At 38.4% G+C, this 19,892-nt stretch overlaps 3 protein-coding genes and 1 long non-coding RNA gene across 10 annotated transcripts in view; 2 read left to right on the forward strand and 2 right to left on the reverse strand.

Moving 5' to 3' along the window:
- The window catches only part of LOC143902283 (uncharacterized), a 36,055-nt gene that overhangs the window by 1,477 nt on the left and 14,686 nt on the right, over positions 1-19,892 (forward strand). For both annotated transcript variants that reach the window (XR_013258321.1, XR_013258320.1), the window contains exon 2: positions 18-66. This is a non-coding gene — a long non-coding RNA (uncharacterized LOC143902283). The remainder of the gene's footprint in view (positions 1-17; positions 67-19,892) is intronic.
- On the reverse strand, positions 947-4,336 carry LOC143902281 (UPF0764 protein C16orf89 homolog). 3 transcript variants are annotated; one of them, XM_077415026.1, is made up of 7 exons: positions 4,210-4,335; positions 3,845-3,943; positions 3,289-3,435; positions 2,271-2,569; positions 1,975-2,110; positions 1,636-1,738; positions 947-1,381 (listed from the first exon to the last, which is right to left on the reverse strand). In XM_077415026.1, exons 1-7 carry the CDS (start codon positions 4,310-4,312, stop codon positions 1,240-1,242), a joined length of 1,029 nt encoding a protein of 342 aa, XP_077271152.1. In that variant the 5' UTR covers positions 4,313-4,335; the 3' UTR covers positions 947-1,239. The 3 variants fall into 3 exon arrangements, 2 of the variants coding, with proteins under 2 accessions (XP_077271152.1, XP_077271153.1); XR_013258319.1 differs by having other exon boundaries at positions 1,242-1,381; positions 2,264-2,569; positions 4,210-4,336; XM_077415027.1 differs by lacking the exon at positions 947-1,381 and having other exon boundaries at positions 1,485-1,738; positions 2,264-2,569; positions 4,210-4,336.
- Positions 5,924-13,661, reverse strand: LOC143902282 (uncharacterized). 4 transcript variants are annotated; one of them, XM_077415029.1, is made up of 6 exons: positions 13,569-13,661; positions 13,296-13,393; positions 7,702-7,774; positions 7,460-7,621; positions 6,904-7,057; positions 5,924-6,561 (listed from the first exon to the last, which is right to left on the reverse strand). In XM_077415029.1, exons 1-6 carry the CDS (start codon positions 13,644-13,646, stop codon positions 6,446-6,448), a joined length of 681 nt encoding a protein of 226 aa, XP_077271155.1. In that variant the 5' UTR covers positions 13,647-13,661; the 3' UTR covers positions 5,924-6,445. The 4 variants fall into 4 exon arrangements, with proteins under 4 accessions (XP_077271155.1, XP_077271156.1, XP_077271158.1 ...); XM_077415030.1 differs by lacking the exons at positions 13,296-13,393; positions 13,569-13,661 and adding an exon at positions 12,296-12,495; XM_077415032.1 differs by lacking the exons at positions 13,296-13,393; positions 13,569-13,661 and adding an exon at positions 12,216-12,234.
- Positions 15,496-19,698, forward strand: LOC143902273 (uncharacterized). The gene is made up of 2 exons (XM_077415014.1): positions 15,496-15,832; positions 15,947-19,698. The coding sequence occupies exons 1-2, from the start codon at positions 15,700-15,702 to the stop codon at positions 19,648-19,650; spliced, it is 3,837 nt and encodes a 1,278-aa protein (XP_077271140.1). The 5' UTR covers positions 15,496-15,699; the 3' UTR covers positions 19,651-19,698.

A 19,892-nucleotide genomic window follows, 5' to 3' on the forward strand; every position in this document is an offset into this window, starting at 1 on the left:
ATATTTCTATGTTGCAGATCATCGCAGAGGGCTACAACTTACAACTCCGCTGTTGCGCATCGGCCGGTGAGTGATTTTTTTTATTTCAATCATTTGTTTCTGTTTATTGTGCCCAGAAAGATATATGTAAATTTGGTTGATTCCCGACATTTTACCTTTTCAATAAAATAATATGCGTTTAGTAGTTTTTCACGACACATCAGATTCTTTTAACTTGAATGACGTAGATCTACTTCAAACTGTTTTATGTATTATATCTATCATTGAAACGAACCATTCAGATTCATACACCATATACCGTTGATGTGTATGTTTTATTGTATATATACGTATGTATATGTAATATATTATAGTATGCAAAATATACATATGACAGAGTATTATACGTACTCTGTTGTACACGTATTAATATAGCACATTTAAAGCACGTAAAAATATATCGCCTAAAAGCCGGATTTACATTCCGTGTTTATGGCAATAAGTTTGCATACTAAATCAGTAGATGCGGTGATATGCGTTATCTTTATTATCTCAAAATCATTTATATTTGAAAAAATTAACATTTTTCGTAGTACATGTACTTTTGCATCGTGCGCGCGACATTTCTGTCCTTGTGAGTTTTTCATCAATTAAATTATATATATTTGCGTGATATTCCATCGCAACGTAGAAAACTAAATGAGAGCAATGATCTCTCTCTTTCTACAATTAATTGCATTATATGATAGTATTGAAACAGCATACAGACCAAGCAAGAAAAGAAAGTATAGAAAAGAGAAGAAAACTTGAATGAATTGTTTGACATCGGTTCAATCTGAAGCGCAGCTCCGTTTTCTCGAATTAGTGAACAATTGGAAAATTCCAATTTTTGTAAAAAAAAGTCAAGATTTGTTCGACTTCCTTCCGGCACCTCGTTCAAATAGGAATATAGGATTAATCTGGGTCGCAGCCGCTGCATCCCAAAGTATCCATTGTGCACTGTCTCGATAAAAAATATTTAGTCCGATACGTTCAACTAAACTTTTTAGTTAATTAACTAAACATTAGTTGAATCAATTATATACAATTATTTTTTTTAATTTTACTGCGAATTGCGTATCAACATGTAAGTCGATCATCTAAATCAAAAGATGTTCTTGTTGTGAAAGATTGTCTATGAGAAAAATTTTAATCGGATCTGCAATTTAACAAAAAGAATTAAATGTCATATTAAAAAAACGATTCACAAACCAGAAAAATTTAAGGCTGACTGAAAGCATTTTCTATATTTTCCCGAATAAATACGGCGAGACTCGCGGCGGCAAGACTTGTCGTATGATTGTCGCATCCAAAGTCAGTTTTCGATGACGATCGCCGAGTGATTTTGTGTTCGTTGGAATATCTGAAACGTTCAACATAACGTTTACACTTTGCAATATTTTTTTTGCACAATGTTCATTGAATGCATGTTAGAATCTCTAATATTAATACATTAAATATATACAGATAATGCATTCTAGGCTGAAGTTGACATATTTATGTATTATTGTAATAGTACATCTTATGTTAATTGTGACATAATAAAATATTATATAACTGCATAATTAGAATATATTTTTATGCACAAAAATATATTCGTAATGCATGAACAATTACCCGGATACGCCAAAGCAACCGCTCGAGTGAGGCCAGCTTAATATTACATCTTCAAAATGTTTGTCGACGAATTCGTAGTAACCTTCCATGCCACATAAAACGACTGAAAAGATAAAGAAAGGCACGCAATATTTATCACATTTTATTTTATACATGTATACACTTTCTATATACTTTTTATATTTAACCCTTCAGCTGCGGAAGGCGTACGTGTAAATATACACGATGGTCAAAATCCATATTATATGCGATCGTGCCTCGCGCGTGATCGATTCTCTTTCGAAACGCGAGCCGTATTAGTTAAAGGATTAATACATAAGGTATTTTTATCGCACGCACTTTGTTCCATCATGAGATCCTGCGCAACGTTTGGAAAGTTCCACGCTTCGAGATTGACGAGATCCTGAAGGATTCTGACGCAATACGCGGGCACCAAGGAGAAGAGCGATGCCGTTTTGACCTCCCCGCAACCTATCTAAAACCGATTATTTTTTTATTAATTACACAGAGATAAGCGTAAAAATACCAAAAAAAAAAAACCTTTCTCTCTCGCTTTTGTGAACGTAATTACGCGCGTGTAATATAATAAGTAAAACGATGTGGCAGTTATTAGGAGTTTTCTAATTACATCTTACTGCTTTAGCGACTTGAACGATGAGCAGTCTATGCGTAAGAGGATATCCGGTAGCATCATCTTCCTTCGTCAATGTTGCGACGCAAGTGGCGGGAATCTCGCATTTCTCTTTTAAACTGCTACGCATAATTTTAACTAAACATTGATCGCTTTCCGTTTCATTAGGCGTTCCATGCCACATCGATCGAACGACTTCCCAATAGCTTAATAACTGACTGGGACTGGATCTCGATCTCGAAAGGACCCTCGTCCACGATATAGGCTTTATCCACAGATTGGGATTGTTTAAAGTCGTTAGCACTGTAAAACTTGGCATCTCACAAAACTTGAACGATAATGTAACATCCGGTAGCATCTCAATCAATAACTGAGAAAGTTTTCCAACAATATGCGTTTAAATACGAAAAAAATGCGAGTTTTAATTAATCCCAATTTTGAAAAATTATTAACTTGTTGATTAAAATAAATATAACATATTGCATTTACATTGTTAAGTGAGAAATTATATAACATAGATAGTAATATAACTGATGTTCGTAAAATTTCTAATTTTCCTTGGTGCGGTTGAAGAAGATATATTTTTAGCAACAGGCAATAGGAACAGGGAATAGAAATCAGAAATCATGTATAAATGCAGAATAAACAGTGACGCAGGCAATAGACACAGAGTTTCCGTCACGTTGGAAATTCTGTGCCTATTGCCTGTTGCTAACCAATCATAGCATTCGAATTTTTTAGGTTGTAATAATTACAATTTACGTGAATTATTAACGATTTTTTGATTATATTTCCTGTTCCTATTGCCTGTTGCTTGGCATTGTGCAAGGGGCTTTAGAAAAGCTTTCCTATACATTTTTCTACAATTATTTACACTTTTTATCTCTCTCATAAGTTCCTGAGTTTGCGTCATTTCAAATACGGAAAACGTGTACATGCAGTAAAGAAAGTGAAATACAACCAAGAAGAACCAATACTTAATCTAATATATATATATATATATATATATTTATGGTACTTGCTTAAAGATCTAGTTTCGTTCTTCGCAATAGTCGTCATCAAGTTTCTTCGAGTCAAATCGGACAGTGCGACTATTTCCTTGAGAGCGATGAAGAATTTATTTTCCAGATGTTGCACGTTTTCGTGCAGGAGCGCCGCCACCAAATTAGCTTTTAATGAAGAAAGACAGATTGATCACCAAATTTATTTAAAATCATATTACAAATGTGTGTTTGTGTTTTTATACATATATCTATTTTGAAAATCTTGGCTCCTAATTAAGGCTTTAAATTTTAATAATCTTAATCTGCTAAATTTCTTGCTGAAAATATGCGATTATTTGTCGCCATCTTATTGTTCATCAGTAATTCTAATTGGCGATTATAATAATTTTTTTTGTGTACTGACGACTCGGTAGATTCGAAACGTTCACATCGCCTTTGTCTACTCTAGGACAATAAACTATAGCCATTTTAACTTTGATTTCCTTTTTTTGCTTGTATTAGGCCCTTTGGGCTCTTTTTTAATTATTTTACACATAACGAGCACTTCGTATTTATTTATTATATGATTCTTTACCTTCGGTTAAGGTAACACCAAAAGCAGCGTCCAGATTCATCTGCCTTGGTCTGTCGTTCATGTAGTCGAGAACCTTTTGCAGGGCAACTAGTTTTTGCTCTATAGAACGATCGATATTTTATCATTCTACCTTTACCTGATACATTTCGAGACAAGTTTTTTCAAATGTTTGAGAGTGTTCGACAAGAAAATTACATTTTAATCGAGACAAGAGAAACGTGTCCAACATATATACGTTTCGATCTTCTTGAAGTATCGCGGAATAATATATTTTTAATTCAATAAAAAAAAATTTGTTCAGTTTACTTAAAACCGTTCTCCCACGCATTTATTATCCTGTTTACTGGCGTTATTAATTCACTCACGGAAACTTTCGGGATCGAATGCCGCTTCGGTTTGCGACGAGAAACAGGCGAACAGAAGAAAGATCCCGAGGACACTGGTAAATCTTGGAACTCTAGTTTCCATCGGCACGGCCGTGTAAAGAAAAACCGATGAAATTCATTTGCACGCCGTCTATATAAGCCGAACCCCCACCGTGAGCCGGTCGAGCACATCGACTAAACTAAACGTCAGCTAAATTTATCGTCAATTGCTTCTTCGATGAAGAAAAAGCGCGATGCTCCCGAAGCGAATCGGTAAATGCCCGAAGCACGTGGTAGCACTTTTTCTTCATGAGGCGGACGTGTCCCGATAGGAAAAGTGTTCTCCACGGGACCACGCTGGATTATCGCGGCTTTCCGACCACATAGAGATTTGCTCTCTATTTTCAGCGGCGCTTGTACTTCGATGGAATTGAAAAAGAGTTATTTATCTGCCTCATGCACGGCAGCTTGTAATTAAAGAATACATCATCCTTTTAAAGGTCCTGGAAGGTTTCTTGAGTAATAAAATTCTGAATTCCAATTTATTATGTCTAATTTATGACGCTCGATTTCTCCTCTGGATTAAATTTCTTCTTCTTGTATGCTCTCGAACGTTAGAAAAAATTTGTTAAATATAGAATTGTGTATTAAATAAATGTACGGAAAAAAAACAATTTAATTGGAGCAATTCTCAAAGTTAAAGTTAAGATAATTGGCAAATAATTTCTGCCCGCTTTTCTTTAATAGATATTTCAATCTCGATGCTATACATTAATATTAGGTTTATAATCATGTTTAAGTAATCTACTCGTTTAAGTAATCTATTTCTTTTTTCTTGAAGCGATACTTTTCAAGAAGACAATTAAGTATTTAAAACGCATTTTCAAACTCTCGGCCAACAATCAAAAATATATTTTTAAAATATCAAGCATCACATAAAAAAGGGTAATCAATATTTATTTTAAATTAGAAGAGATTTTTTTTAATTCAAATGTTTATTATTTTGTTTTTACCAAAAATTATTAATAAAACGTTTTAAATGTAGAGAGAAGGCAAGAAAGAGAGAGAAAGAGAAAGGGAAATAAATAAATTAAAAGGCACTTGAAATAAAGAATACAATATACGTATTTCGTAAAATGTGTCATTCAAAAGGATTGTGTTACTGTTGTGAAACTAAAATATATTTATGTGTATAATGGATATATTTTGTAAAAAGATTTATTTAAAAAGATATAATTTTCAGGATTGCAATAGATGGCTTAGAAAAAAATTGATTTATTCGTAATATTAACGTTGAAAATTAAAATAATTAAATAGCACAAATAATTACAATTAAAGTTATAATTATAATATAATTAATTTAGGTTGGAAAAGATACAATGGCACACGTTATACAGAAGGGAAAAAAATTAAAGTAAACAATTAAAAAAAATTAAATAAAAACAAGTTAAAAATTTCTGACTTTAATCTCTATCTTAATTCTTATTGCTGTTATGTTTCGACAAGGGCAGTATTTTTCTTTGTTGAAAATTTATCTTATAAAAAATTTTGATTAAGCTTAGACGATAAAAGTAATAAATCTATAATGTTAATGCTATTTGGTATTTAATTAATAGCGTATAAAAAGCATATGTTCTCCGATTCATTACTACCCACCGATTAATAAATTGCACTTGGAATATTTGACGCTCTATATAGTCGCTCGAAAGCAGAACTCTTTAAAATTACGGGAGTATTTATTCGTTAGGCAAAATAATTAATAATAGTTATAATAAATACGATGTTATGTACAAATGTCCTAAGTTTATGCTTACTTTACGCGGATTACAGGATGAACCTCCTGTGAAACATCCGGTCATGTAAATCGCAATAATATATCGTGCTTTGGTGCAAATAAAAACTGTGACAGGAATATCTTTATGACACTGTTTATACAGATTTAAAGTTAACAAGAAGATATTCCCGCGTCGTTAATCGGATAAATAATGACTGCAAGAAAAATCGGTTTTAGTCCTATGTCATTCGGCGAATCAGAGATACGGCGAAAACGACACGAACCACCGCAACTTGTAACCGATTGTATATAACAACGTGTTGTGAGTCGACACGAGTTTATAAATGTTTATATACTATACGAGCGGTAGCGGTGTTGCTGCGGTCGCCACGCCGTTCTCCACGATCGCTTTCGCGGACAGGCCCCCTGCAATCGTATATATCTATACATTTAATCTTGCCCTCATGCTCGCCGGTAATTGTACGGTTTTCCATAAGGACCCATTCTTTTGTTCATCTTCTCGATCCTCAGTTGCTGGAAATAGCTGTACACTACCAGCCACATGTACGTGTATACCACTGCAAAAGATTAAAACGATATTAAATTTTGGTGAGAGTTTTACATTCGCTGCACAAATATTGTCTCAATTTCTATGAATTTCTTTGATAAAAAAAAAACAATTTATTTATGTTATTAATCTGCTATATATATATATTAAATATAAACGGCCTTTATGTATATATTAATTGAAATCGATTAATGTTTCTACATATTGTCAATAGTCTTGCGACTTCAATAATTTTTTTGTTCCCGATCGTAATGATAAACAAGAAAGGAAATGCCTTTCTTAAATTCTTTTTTAATGACAAGAATTTTATTGACTTTGATTTTCGGTTGCACTTAAAGTGTTAAATACTCACCGACAGCAATTAGACCGAAAACGAGCCAAAGAATGCCATTAAGAACTTCGCTGTTTATGAAGAACATAATTGAGGTGTAAAGGACGCTCACAAGAAGAGCGACGGCCAGCATAATGCCCAGAACCACCCATGGAAGCATCATAAATGTATTTTTCTGCAAACCAAACCGATTAGCGTTAGAATTATATTTTATTTATAAAGTATTACATAAAATATTACGTAATAAATAAATTAAAAAAGATATTCATATATATGTATACATATATACTATATAATTGTATATTATTATGTGTAATATATTTCAATATATTACTATACACAATCAATATACAATATATATAATTAATGTACAAGATGTATAAAAGTCATTATTTTTATCGTTAATTATTGATTTTCCGAAAAATCTACAGTAATTTACAGAAATGCTTTGGATTTAGAATTTTTAAACATTTAGCAACTTTACAGTTTAATCTTTCTAAATCTCTTTTGTGGTTTGATTATTTTTCTGCGATTTTTTATTGTTATATAAAGACACAATGGGGAAATATTTCCTTACTCTTAAGGCGCCGATTATGAGCAGCGTAGAAATCAGGATGGTCATGCAGAGATTGATCGCGAAGATGATCTTCACGGCCGTCTTGTCTAGGATGTCGACGATTATCGTTTTCCATTCTACGTTTGCCGTGAAGATCAGGATCAGGGAAATCACGGCTAGTACCTGCACGAAGGCAGATTTGTGTATAGTAATTGAATCACGTGCGAGCTGTGGAAATGACAGAAAATGATTGTATAACTTACGATTCCGCATACTCCGCTGAAGATTGTTCCCGTTTTCAGGGAACAACATCTGCAACAGGTCGTCAGCTGCATTCTAAAATTAAAACAAATTCCGCTCTTTTATCAAATTAATACAATATTGAAATAACAAATATATATTATTTATTATCACAAATATAATTCTATTATGTAATATTTCGCGATAATATATTCATTTTGCTATCAAATGTTATAATCGAATTATACTCCGCGTCTTTCCTTCTTCTCTTTTATTAAATCTGGTAGACATCGATGTATCATGATAGATGAAGAATTACCAAAGGCATTTGCTGACAAATATGAGATTTGAAATGAGTTAGCGTCCACACCAATCATTAACTTTCAAGAACATCGAATAAAGAGAATAAAGAAACTCTATTTTTTTAAAGACTCCGCCGGCTCATCTTTTCACGACTATCTCGATCGAAGTAGATCCGAATACGCTTTGCATAATTCCATCGCATATCCGCCACACCCGCACCTCACCCACCGATTGCGGAACGATGCGACGTGATAGCGGGTTACGGAATATTGGGCGATGATGCGACGGGATGATCCGTTCCCGGCGCGATGTATATCGCAACATCGTACGCGAAGTCGATTCATGTTATGTCGAGAATAAGGGAAATTTGGGTCATTGGCATGAGGGCCGCGCGCGCTCACGTCTATTTTAGACACTTAAGAGAGTCGCGTGTTCGCCGTCGCTGACCTTCCTTCCGGCGTTTATTATTATTTCTCCAACACCCATAGGGAGATCCGATATCCGGCGACGGGAGATATAGATACATTCTCGTTTGTGAAGTAAACCCGGCGTCCGTAATTATATATGTTTAACATTTTAAATACCACGCGATCTTTTTACAGTTACTTTTAAGGCCATCGATCCACTATTAAATTTGTAGTGTCAAATTATACTCAATTTGAGTCATTCTTAATTATTCCTATATAGGTCGCCACTGCTTTCTACTCAATATGTCGTTAATTTAATTAAACAATGTTAATTTAACTAAATATATAGATATGTTAAAAAATTTTTAAAGTCAACGTGTACACTGTTAAATTCGTAGTCTCTAATTGTACTCAATTTGAGTCAATTTTAACCGTTCCTATAAATCGTCACTGCTCCTACTTAATATGTCAAACAATGTGATAATTTAACTAAATCAATGGAGTAAACTTAAAATAATACCGTTTTGTGTTAAAGTAATAAATTTTCGGCACAAAAAATAGCTAAAAATAACAAAATGTTATCTGACTCAAGATACCGGTTTAAATTTCGTTCTTTAATATTTAACAGTGCACACACACAAGTCGTATTTTTGTCCAAGCGAATAGCAAACAAACGAAAGTAGGCGTGTTGGCTCGAAGAGTCCGATATTTCTTTCTGAGGTCGACCGGAGAATAAGCAAGATCGCCAAGGAATCGCATAACACGCGGCCGCGACCACGTTCGCCGACCAAGTTCGCCCGAGGTCTACCGATCCTCATAAGGAAACGCGTCCACACGGTCCTACGCCGTTTACTTCGCGTAAAAAGCCACCGCATCACCGTCGAATAATGACCGGCCGATTAAGATTACCTTGGTGGTTCACGGTAACTCGACGGTTGTACTTGACCGACACTCGAGAGCGTGGCTGGTCGACAAAAAAAAAAAGACATTAGAGGCCTCGGTATCTCGGCCATCTCGGTTCAGAAGGAAGAAAAATTTAAACGAACGTTTCTTGTATCTTTCGTGAGATGATCTTTGAAGAAAGTCCAAAGTAAATTTACTAAACGGCGTGAACACTCGCCGTCAGTTTCGCGGACGTTAAATGGAATATACGGAACAATTAAATGACACGGTTAGTTAACGCCGAGAATTGTTCTACTCGATGCCGGACTAATCGACGGGGAATTTCTGGCGCATTTTCTAGGTCTATAGCTACACGAGCCGTGCTAAACCGGTTTCGGGGTCTGTTGACGAATAGTTCGCACCAAGAATGCATAAATTTCGCATGAAATTTCTCACTTTAGGTGTTATAATCGGCGATGACGAATGTCATTATATTGACTATCGGCCATTTCGTTAGGAAAGATATATCTCGGCAAGAAATCGAAGTAGCAATCTATCGGAGAAACAATCACGGAAATAATAATGAAGTGTAGTGGCACTTTATGTGACAAAAATTTCTAAAATTACAGTTGCAACGCTCGCGACGCAACGCAAATGTTGCTTTGGTTAATAGATATAAGGCTGCTACTTGTAGGTGCATCCCGGAAGAACGCACTATGCGCTGCTTGAAATGAGCGATTCTATCCGGCTTGCGCAAAAAGTGATTGCGTTACCGTACAAGAGATCACTGTGAGGCTCGGAGATCATTTTCCTAAAGACAGCGAGCGCTTTAAATGTCGGTATTATATGCAAGCTACTCCCCAAGCTCTCGCGATAAACGAGTGTTACGCGTTTGCGTAATCGTTGCCGAAGGCATTGATTATTTAAATGACATGGATATCAATTACGAAAGCAGAGAATGTATATACGTGTTTACATTAAATTATGATCTAATAATGACTTCATGTGCGTTTGCGTAAATCTATTAGTCAATAATAAATTTAGATTTAGCCACGTTCCGAATGAAGTATCGACTAATTTCAGCTTCAATTATACGTCTAAAAAATATTTTACATATTTCACAAATCTCATTTTATTCTATAAAAGTTAACGTGTACTACTGTGAGTCGACAGGTGCGATGCTTAATGACACTGGCGTTAATTTGCATTTTCAAGCGTGATGCACACGGTCGAATGTTTATCGTGTTTGGAACGCGCACTTACGAATATTATGCGATGAAGATAACGAAAGAAAAAGGAACTCTCGCGGAAGACATCGTCGCGATCGACGTGGGTGAGATTGGCGCGTTACACGTGTGCGATTGACGTTAAATTTAGGCGGTGAGCAAGCTACGCGCAAAAAATGCCGTTTAAAAATACACGATACTGCTCGATCGGTCCGCTAAATAGGCCAATATCAGTTATATCTTGACCCAGATACGGTGATTAATCAGGAATAAGAAAAGGGAATAAGGCACGGCGGAGATATCTCGCGTGCCCTCCATTCGACGGTCAATTAATGTAAGAAGCAGGGGTGCGGTCTGTCAAGAGATAAGCGAAGAACGGAGAAGATCGATACTGTACGGCGTACCAAAGGTCGTCTTGAAGACCCTTATCGATTGATCGTTCGCACTAATGAAAAAAGTGAAGGGAGAGATAAATTGGTTTTGGTCAATTAGAAAAATTGCCATTCAAGGTCCGGGCTGAATCTTGATAGCCTATATAATAATAATAATCTGGGAATTTTGTATACTTTTTCTAAACTTAGTAAATGTCACCCTTTAATATTTAAGTTTTAACAAAGTTGTATTTTAAAGACCGAAAAAAGTGTTTACTTTGCGCGCAGTTTACTTTGAAAGAGGTATACAAAATTCACAGAATATTATTATTATTATTAACCTTAAATGGCAATTTCCTTAATTGATTGTATATAATAGTGTCCTGTTTCATTTAAAATTGGTTTCAGTTTTGCGATTTTTATTTACGTGATCGAAGATGCTGCTGCGCGTTTGTTACGCGCGAATATAACAGCAGGTCGGTCTTGCAAGCCATATCGGATTAATCGCGAGTCTCAGAAGACCTTCCTAATGACGTTAATTAGCCGTCGCGATTCCGCAAAACGCATGCAAAAGTCGTCCCGCGTCAGTATCACGGACGCGAGGAATGCCAGTGTCAAGTGATTTCCAAGCGTCTACGAAAACGCATCGTCGCGCGTTATTTACGAGGCACGCCTAAAGGTTTCGCCGTGCGAAATCGCGCGCGTATTTTATTTTTATACCTCAGTCGTGATCAATGTGCGGCCTTCTTTTACCTCTTACGTTACAACGCAGTTTCTTGGATTTTATGACTTTTACGAAATATCTTCCTCGGAGCTCGTCGGTATTTCGAAGTATCTTTTCATATACGATATGTATATTCATAGTTTCTATTAATTAGAATAACGATGCGTACTAAATTATTGTCATTAATGATAATTTCATCAAATTAATTATTTTATTTTATTTTATTTTATGACTATTATTGTTAGATATATATTTTTATTAAAATGTTCGTTGTATTGTTTTCTAGTTCGCTTTGTTTTGGTATGATATACGTTGAGTCGAGTAAAAGTCATTTTTGTTAATAATTTTACATGATTCAGAAATAGCGAACGGCTAGAATGAAAACTGAAGTCTATATGAACGCGATTGACGCTATTACAGCACTATAAAACGGTCTATGAACGATCAGTTACATCATCACCGAGTTACCTTGTTTACGCGTCACCGTTTGCATTCTGTTACCTTTGTCATCGGCAATTTAGCATTCACTTTCGATCGGCGGTTCAATTAAAAAGAAATTAATGCATCGATATCACGACGTCGCGTATCCGAGTACTTCGACCCGCCGATAAAATACAATACAACCTTTAAATGTCACCGATCGTAGAACTCCGCGGAGGAAGGTATCTCGGCGATTCACGATTCTCTCGCTGCTCCGTACTCACTTTTTCTCGGGGAGAAAAATCTCGGTAGCTCCTCTCTTCTCTCCCTCGGGATCGATCGCGCAGGTGCACGGTGCACGGTGCGTGCCGACTCGGGAAAACGTACGCGGATGCTGCACACACGAAGGAGAACCGCGCGAGACGTGACGTGACGTGACGCGTGACGCGCGGCGCGCGGGGCGCGGGGCGAGAGGCGAGAGAGAGAGAGAGAGACGCGGAGGAGATCGCACACGCAGAGGTCCAGCAACGCGCGCGCGTTCCGCTCGCAATAGGAGATGACCAGAAACTGTGCCAAGAACAGTTGCCGCGGCGCGGCCGCGCCAAACCGCGATGTGGCATACACCTACGACGCGCCGTTACACCTACATCGGTGCACCAACACCGCGGCGCGCGTCGGAGAAGGCCTACACGCGCGTGTCGGCTCCGCGGTGCGCTACCGCGACTCCGACTCACGCGAGCGGGCGGGCCGTGTATCGCTGATGGTGCCGCGACCGCGGCGAGATGCGGTGGAGAGCGCGCGGGGCTCTCTCTCTCTCTCTCTCTCTCTCTCTCTCTCTCTCTCTCTCTCTCTCTCTCTCTCTCTCTCTCTCTCTCTCTCTCTCTCTTTCTCTCTCTTGAGAGTGCGAGGCTCTCGAGAGCGCTCGTGCTCGATCACGCTTTTCTTTTTTATTACGGTTCGAGACTTATCTCCACGCCTGCAATGGGACCGCGGGTCGCTCCTGCCGAGGCGAGGGTGAACTTTGCCGATCCGTACGTTTTGCTGCGCGCGTTTGGCTGATCTCCGGAAAAGTCGCGGCGACCGCGACTTTCCACGCGCGTCGCCGCGTCTCCTCGACACGGTCGTTAACTCCGAGAAGTCTCAAGTCGCGCGGCGACGAACCGGCTCCCGTTCCGAATTAATGAAGTTTCACGCGACTTTCCTTATACAGATGTGGGAAAGGATGTTTTCGATTTTCCTGAGAGCTGTCTCTATTTTATTAAAATCTTGTCTGGATACACTTACATGCGGTACCGCTTGCACGAAATAGGACGAGAAACTCTCGATATTCCAGCACGCAGTCGCGAGGTCAAGAGCGGAGTAGACGTTTCTGCTTTCTGCGTCTTTAGAAATGTAACTGAATTATCAGCGGGCACATACGAACGCGATGATAAAAGCAAGAATAAATTTGCTCTGCGAAAAGCAAGAATTTGGTGACGTGAGTGACACGTGAGTGACACGTGCCCTTTTCAATCGCAATTACGATGGCATGTATAATATTACGCGTATCGCTGTTACCCCACAATGTAATTTCCGCGATAGGTTCTCGAAGAAAACAGTCCGAGACAAAGTCGAGGCACTGCGCCACACTAACATGCTCGTTAGTTTGCGCACGTTGGGCGACCTCGAGATAACATCGCGATGAACCGACTGACATTGCCGCTACATTTGCGCGCATAGGTAATGAGTGGTTTTACACGCGGGGACGACGATTCGCGTATCACTGAAATAAGAGTATTCGTTCGATTCGCTTCGGCAACTTCCGACCAAATAAACTTTCCTTGTACACATGTATATACATATAATTATGTACTATTTATATGTATATACACACATATAATCTATATCATACATGTGATATGTATTTTTTATTAATAAGAGATATTATTATATGTTTAGCGCACGTGAAAGTGGAACCGTTTTTGCAATGTTTATTCCGGAATAATAATTGTAGTAATTAAATCTAGTTTAGCACAACCAATTTATTCTTGACCATATTTGATCGAGAATTCCGATCCGTCACAACTTAGAAAATGGTTGCAAAAAGGAGTAATATAATATTATTTTAAAAAGGATAGTTCAAACAATTCTAGGACTTTGTTTTTTTATAAACGTTATAAGATATATGTATATAATATATATTTATATAAAAGAAATATTATTATATATATAAAAAGCGTGTCTTCGAGAAAAATCAAAAGAATGGTATGTTAAAAATCGTGATTATAATTAGTGGTCAATATGGAGTTTGTTCGAAGAAGCTTGATATTATATAAATTATAACAAACCATAATTTTATAAGCGTATCTTCAAGAAAAATTAAAAGAATAGCAATAAGTTAAAGATTGTGTTTATAATTAATAATATGCGCGGTAAATTATTTTGTTCAAAACGATCTTGAAATGTGCAGGAGCGTTAAACCAGTTGCAGTGTTTCAGGCTGTCTTACTTTTACTATATGTACAAATGTGTGCTCCCTTTGTGAATAACCCTTTCTTTATTTCTTTTTTTTTATTTCTTTATAGTAAATAGATTTGTTATTCCTACTTTTAAGCATTTAATCCAAATGTGAATATTTTTAAAATTTTAATTTAATATTCTGTTCTCAGTGCAATTACATTAAAATTAAAAGAAAACGAAACATCGGAATTTTACACGTCTATCGATGGCAGGCGAACGTGCAGTTGTTCTGTCTACTTAACCTGTCAGGTTAAGTAGACTACTATTTATTATAAAAAATATTTGTCAAATCAAAAATATTCAAAATTGAAAAGTTTAAATCGAGAATGATTTTAAGGACAAAGGATACGCTCGAGGTTGAATTAGTTTTAGCGTCCCGGTTACACAATGTCTGGCTTTGTACCTCTTGAGCTGGAAATATTTTCCATAAATGTCTTCGGCCTGGTAAATATCTCAACAGTGTTCACGATTTGTGACAATACCTCGTAGAATTTAAATAAGATTCGAAGATTTTAATATTTTTACAATGCTTCTAAGGATCGTAAATCGTAAAGGTTAATTTCAACGCGCATTTCAATTATGCATGTTGTGATATTGCAAATTTGTCAGTTACACTTTTACATATACATCGATCACCCAAATTATTTTGATTGCTATTACATATTATCATATATTACATATTACGATATAAATATAACAGAATTATTGATTACATTCATGATTAAGTATAAAGATTTATGTGAAATATCAGCCGTAAAGATTTGATGTTTGAGTAATGATACTTGTTCTATTTGAACTGATAACGAGTGTGTTGCATCACTTTGTCAAGCTCGGGACCACTTTGAACTGGAGCTGGCTCAAGTGGGATCGGCAACTGGAGAAGATCTCAAACTTCTCGGTTTCGCAACCCGACGAATTAGACGTGGAGGATATCGACTGGCTTAAGACGAGTTAGCACTTCGTCTTATATATATACTCGACATAAAGACCCAATTCTTATTGTATCGTACTGACGCGATCTCTAAAAATATTCTCGTCATAGAAGTAAGAGCTAAGGATGACAAATTTCTTCAGTTCTATTGTGGGTTGTCGTCGCACGGTTTATCATCGATCGCATCTTGCTCCTCGCATACGTGGCTAATATCTACACGCTAATAACGCGAAGCCGGCAGAACTTGCTCGTACTTTGGATGGTGCTCAGTCTTTTTAAAGATATCGTTTTGGAAGTCATCGTGATTGTCGTCACTTTTCTGCTGTGGCGCAAGGGAAACGGCTCGACGTCGCTCCTTTTTGAGTTTATCGCAGAGAAAACAGTAGGTCTAGGTAAGTAAATGGTAGTAGAACTGATCAGGGACGAAAGGTGCGCAGTTGTAGCGCAGGCACGAGATACCTTACTCAAACAACAGAAATTCTTTGTGAAAACATCGATCGTTCCAGTTGTCTCGACCTGCAAATGGTGCACGACGTTCAAGTGGTACACGCAGCTGCGAAGGATGGCGAAAATCCGCAGGTTCGCGATAATCGCGCGGAGAAGCATCGCGAATATCGTCAATATTCCCGGCAGAGTCAACCGTTCTCTGGACGACGAGTGTCTCGGCATAGCGATAATCAGACGGGGCAAGTACGCGAGTCTGTTGAATCTAGACAGGCTGTCTGAGGAATTGTCCAGCAGAGCGAATGCCAAATCCTTAACGACTCTGATCACCGAAGACACAAGCGACACGAATGATTACAATTCCGACGTTAACGACTTGAGCGTGGCTGAAAAATCGATGAGGATGCTGAAGGTAACCGCGGAAGATGTGATGGACGCGCGTGCCAGGATACAGGAGCGATCTTATTGGGAAGAACAAGACGTGACAGCGAAGACACCTGAAGTGATAGAAGGCATCATAATAGCGCGGTTCCCTTTGGAAAAGATCGAAGAAGAAGAGATGATCGATGCATCGAGAAATAAACAGACGGCGAAAGATGGCTTAGAAAAAGCTGTAGATCGCGCTTGGGGAAAAAAAGACATTATGGGATATTCTTCGGTAAATAAAAAAGAGAAAATAGATAACGAAATTGTTCCGGTTGACGGGAAACGACAGAATTTGATTAGAAACCAAGAAAATATATTGTTGGTAAAAGGCAACGATGTCACTGACAAAGTAGATAATCACGCAAAATCAATGAAATCTTGTGACACTTACGTGACAGCGAAAAAGAAAAGAAAAGAGGAAGAAGAAGGGGAAGTCACAAAGATTGTGCAGTATTCTTCATTCCAGGGTAAGACTGCAAGAAGCATGGAGGCTAAGCCGTGTGCCTCCCTCGTGAGAAAATTAGAAGCGAAATTCTGTCTCGTAAATCAGAAGGAAAAGTGGATCGACCGAGTTGATCGCAGAAAGCATCCTCAAGTCAACGCGCAATTAACGCCAACTGGTTCCGCCGCGAGTAAGAAAGAAAGCTATAAAAACTCGAAAGTATGCGCGTGTCACCGTGCCTTGCGCAATAGTTCGAAAACCGGCAGACACGTGCGATCAATCGGTATCGATGGTAAGAACGTTGAATACGATATTGATGGAAAGGAATTCAGGTTCTCCACACCTATTGTCAATATGCAGAGAAGCAAACTCGACAGATCTGCGTTCAAATATTCAGAAGCGTACCGTTTAAGGAAGCAGATCCAGAAATGGGAGGAATCTGGCGGAAAGCAGTCCCGGGGAAGCGAGTCTTCGGCCCAAACTGCACGTCCCTCGGGATGCGCGAAGAACGTTGTCGACGCGGCTGATAAATTATCCACAATTGTAAATTGTCGAAAAAGCGTTCAGATTGAAACTTACGATGAATCGATGATGACGAGCGACTCTTTTAGTGAGCGACATAGATTGAAACGCAAGCAGATGCGAGGTGAACGATCGGTCGATTTGCGTTCCGTTTACAACGTGGCGTCATTTAGGGAAAAGAATTACGCGGAGGCACACGAGACGAAGGCGAAGGTTTTAGAGAACTGCAATAATTTTACGTCGAAGTATAAAGGAGAGACGAAAGCGAGAAAAAGGCACGATCTGCCGCCGGCGAATCTCAAACTATCGATTGAGGAACGCGAAGCGATAGAGCTGAGAGCTTTAAGGGCTTATAACGAGCTTACTTTGTCGGAGGATAAGAGAGAGTTGGAAGTGAGAAAGGAACACGACTCGTCCTTGAATTACGGACGATTGGCGAAGGAATCTGAAGTGCCGGGAACGAAAGTTTTACAAACTTATAACGATCCCACCTTGCCGGAAGATAAAAGGGAGGCAGAAAGAACAAGGGGGCATAATTTGTCGCCGAGTTCCCGGCAATCGATTGACGAACGAAACGTTTCGAGAGTTCGTGACGAGCTCATACGAGCGGGAAATGAGAGAGAGCTGCGCACCGAGAGAAAACGCGATCTATCGAGAGATGAAACGCCATCGGAATGCGAAGATGTCGAGGCTCCGACAAGCGTCTATAATCGTCTTTCGATGGGCAGCTGCCACGGGAGTATCACGATCCCCGTACATCGGAACGCGAACCGCGGCTCTGATCTAAATGATCGTTGCGCAAGACGGGCGCATACGTCGCTGAATCTCAGGGAGATCACGAGGAACATCGAGTGCACCGTTCATCCGCGAGGCATTATACTGACCAACAAGAATCTGCACGGTCAATTCTCGGAGAATGGGAGATTTCGCGAAAGTCATCAGCGCGATATCGTCGACGACAACACCGCCAGCACGTTGCACAGCGCTTTCTTCTTCAAGCCCGAGATCATAGCGCGGGTCTTCCGGCGCGCTCAGACGAGGTTCGGCGAGTCCTTCCCGAATTTCCCGACGTTCCGGCGGGAGGATCTCGACTCGGAGTTCGTCTGCCGGGTGAACAACGAGATGGTCGTGCGCAATCGGGACTCGTTGTTCGATCTCGAGCGTATGGTGGGAAACGATCGAAACGCTCTTGCAGATCCAGCGTTCTCTCGCAATGCTAATGACGATCGCCGTACCGGAGGCGAGCGCGGCCACGACCTGTGCATAATATTCATCGGTCGGGAACAGATACCGAGCGAAACGGAAACCGTGATCGTGGAGGATTCGACGACTGGCGCCCGGGAGAACGCGCGTTCGAGCGTTGAAAGTACTCGAACGACGAATATTGTGATATTCGACGAGGATTGCAATCGCGCGGGCAGCGCGATTAACGATAATTTGCCCGTCCGATTGATCACCGGTGTACTAAGAAACTTCGATATTGAGATCCCGGAGGGAAGTATACGCGATGTTGCGTCACCGAACGATGAGTACGAAAGTAATGTGAATGTATATAGCAATTCTCAAGCTCAAGAATCTAATGCGGATGACATAAATCTCGACGAAGAAAATAATAATAAGTGTGATAGAATTTTTTCGCGTAATAACGCGGACGTTGATGATGCAATTCACGAAATTGAGCAAACTTTGAATTCAAGTGATGATAATTGTCCGGATGACGTAAACGTTACGTCGTATAGTTCATTAGAAAAATTAAATAATTCGAGAGATGAAAAATATTTAAGCACAATCGATATTCATTCTGAAAACGAGAATAATTTATCCCTCGAAAGTACTTGTAACAATACAACGTTACAATTATCCGATAATAATAATAACAATGACACGTTGGATAATAAAAGTGAGAAAAGTACGTTTAATCGTATTTTTGAGAATTCTTCGAAATCATCTTTCCCCGGTCCATCGTCATTTATTGAATCAGATAATTGCCACGCATTAAGATCGTGTGATGAAGAGCTTCAAAAATTGACCCAATTTTCAGAGAACGCAGCTACGTTGAATAATCAAAGAAAAGAGTCAATATCGAATTTAAAAACTACGAACTGTGATACAATTCCACAATTTCGGAATATTGAAACTTTCAAATTAGAAACTACGATGCACGACGGCGCAAAAAGCGAAAACGAAAGTAGAGAGGTTTACGAAGAAGCAAATGAATTTTTGACAGAAAAAATTTTCAAGATGCATTCAGACGATAATCTTCACCAGGATGATAGTTTTTATTTTACGTACGAGAGAAACGATGATCCAGGAACACCGGTTTCGTTGGAAGACGGCAGTTTGATGGAGGACTTTTTAACCGATCCTATACCTTAATTCTTTTTAAATAACAGATTACGCATAATTCTCGATAACAGAAATTGCGCGTGTTGTTAGCTCATAACATAGATATTTAGTCTCTATAAATAACATTTAACGTAGACATCGCGTAAAGTGAGTTATCTGTCCAAAAATTGATCTGTATATAATACAAACAAAAAAATAAGATACCAAATATTACAAACTTGGTTAATTACTAATTTCAGTAATTTCCGTTATTAAATTACAAATAATCTTTT

This window comes from Temnothorax americanus, unplaced genomic scaffold (assembly GCF_048541705.1).
Source record: "Temnothorax americanus isolate GAGA-0224 unplaced genomic scaffold, ASM4854170v1 Scaffold4, whole genome shotgun sequence".
NCBI lineage: Eukaryota > Metazoa > Arthropoda > Insecta > Hymenoptera > Formicidae > Temnothorax > Temnothorax americanus.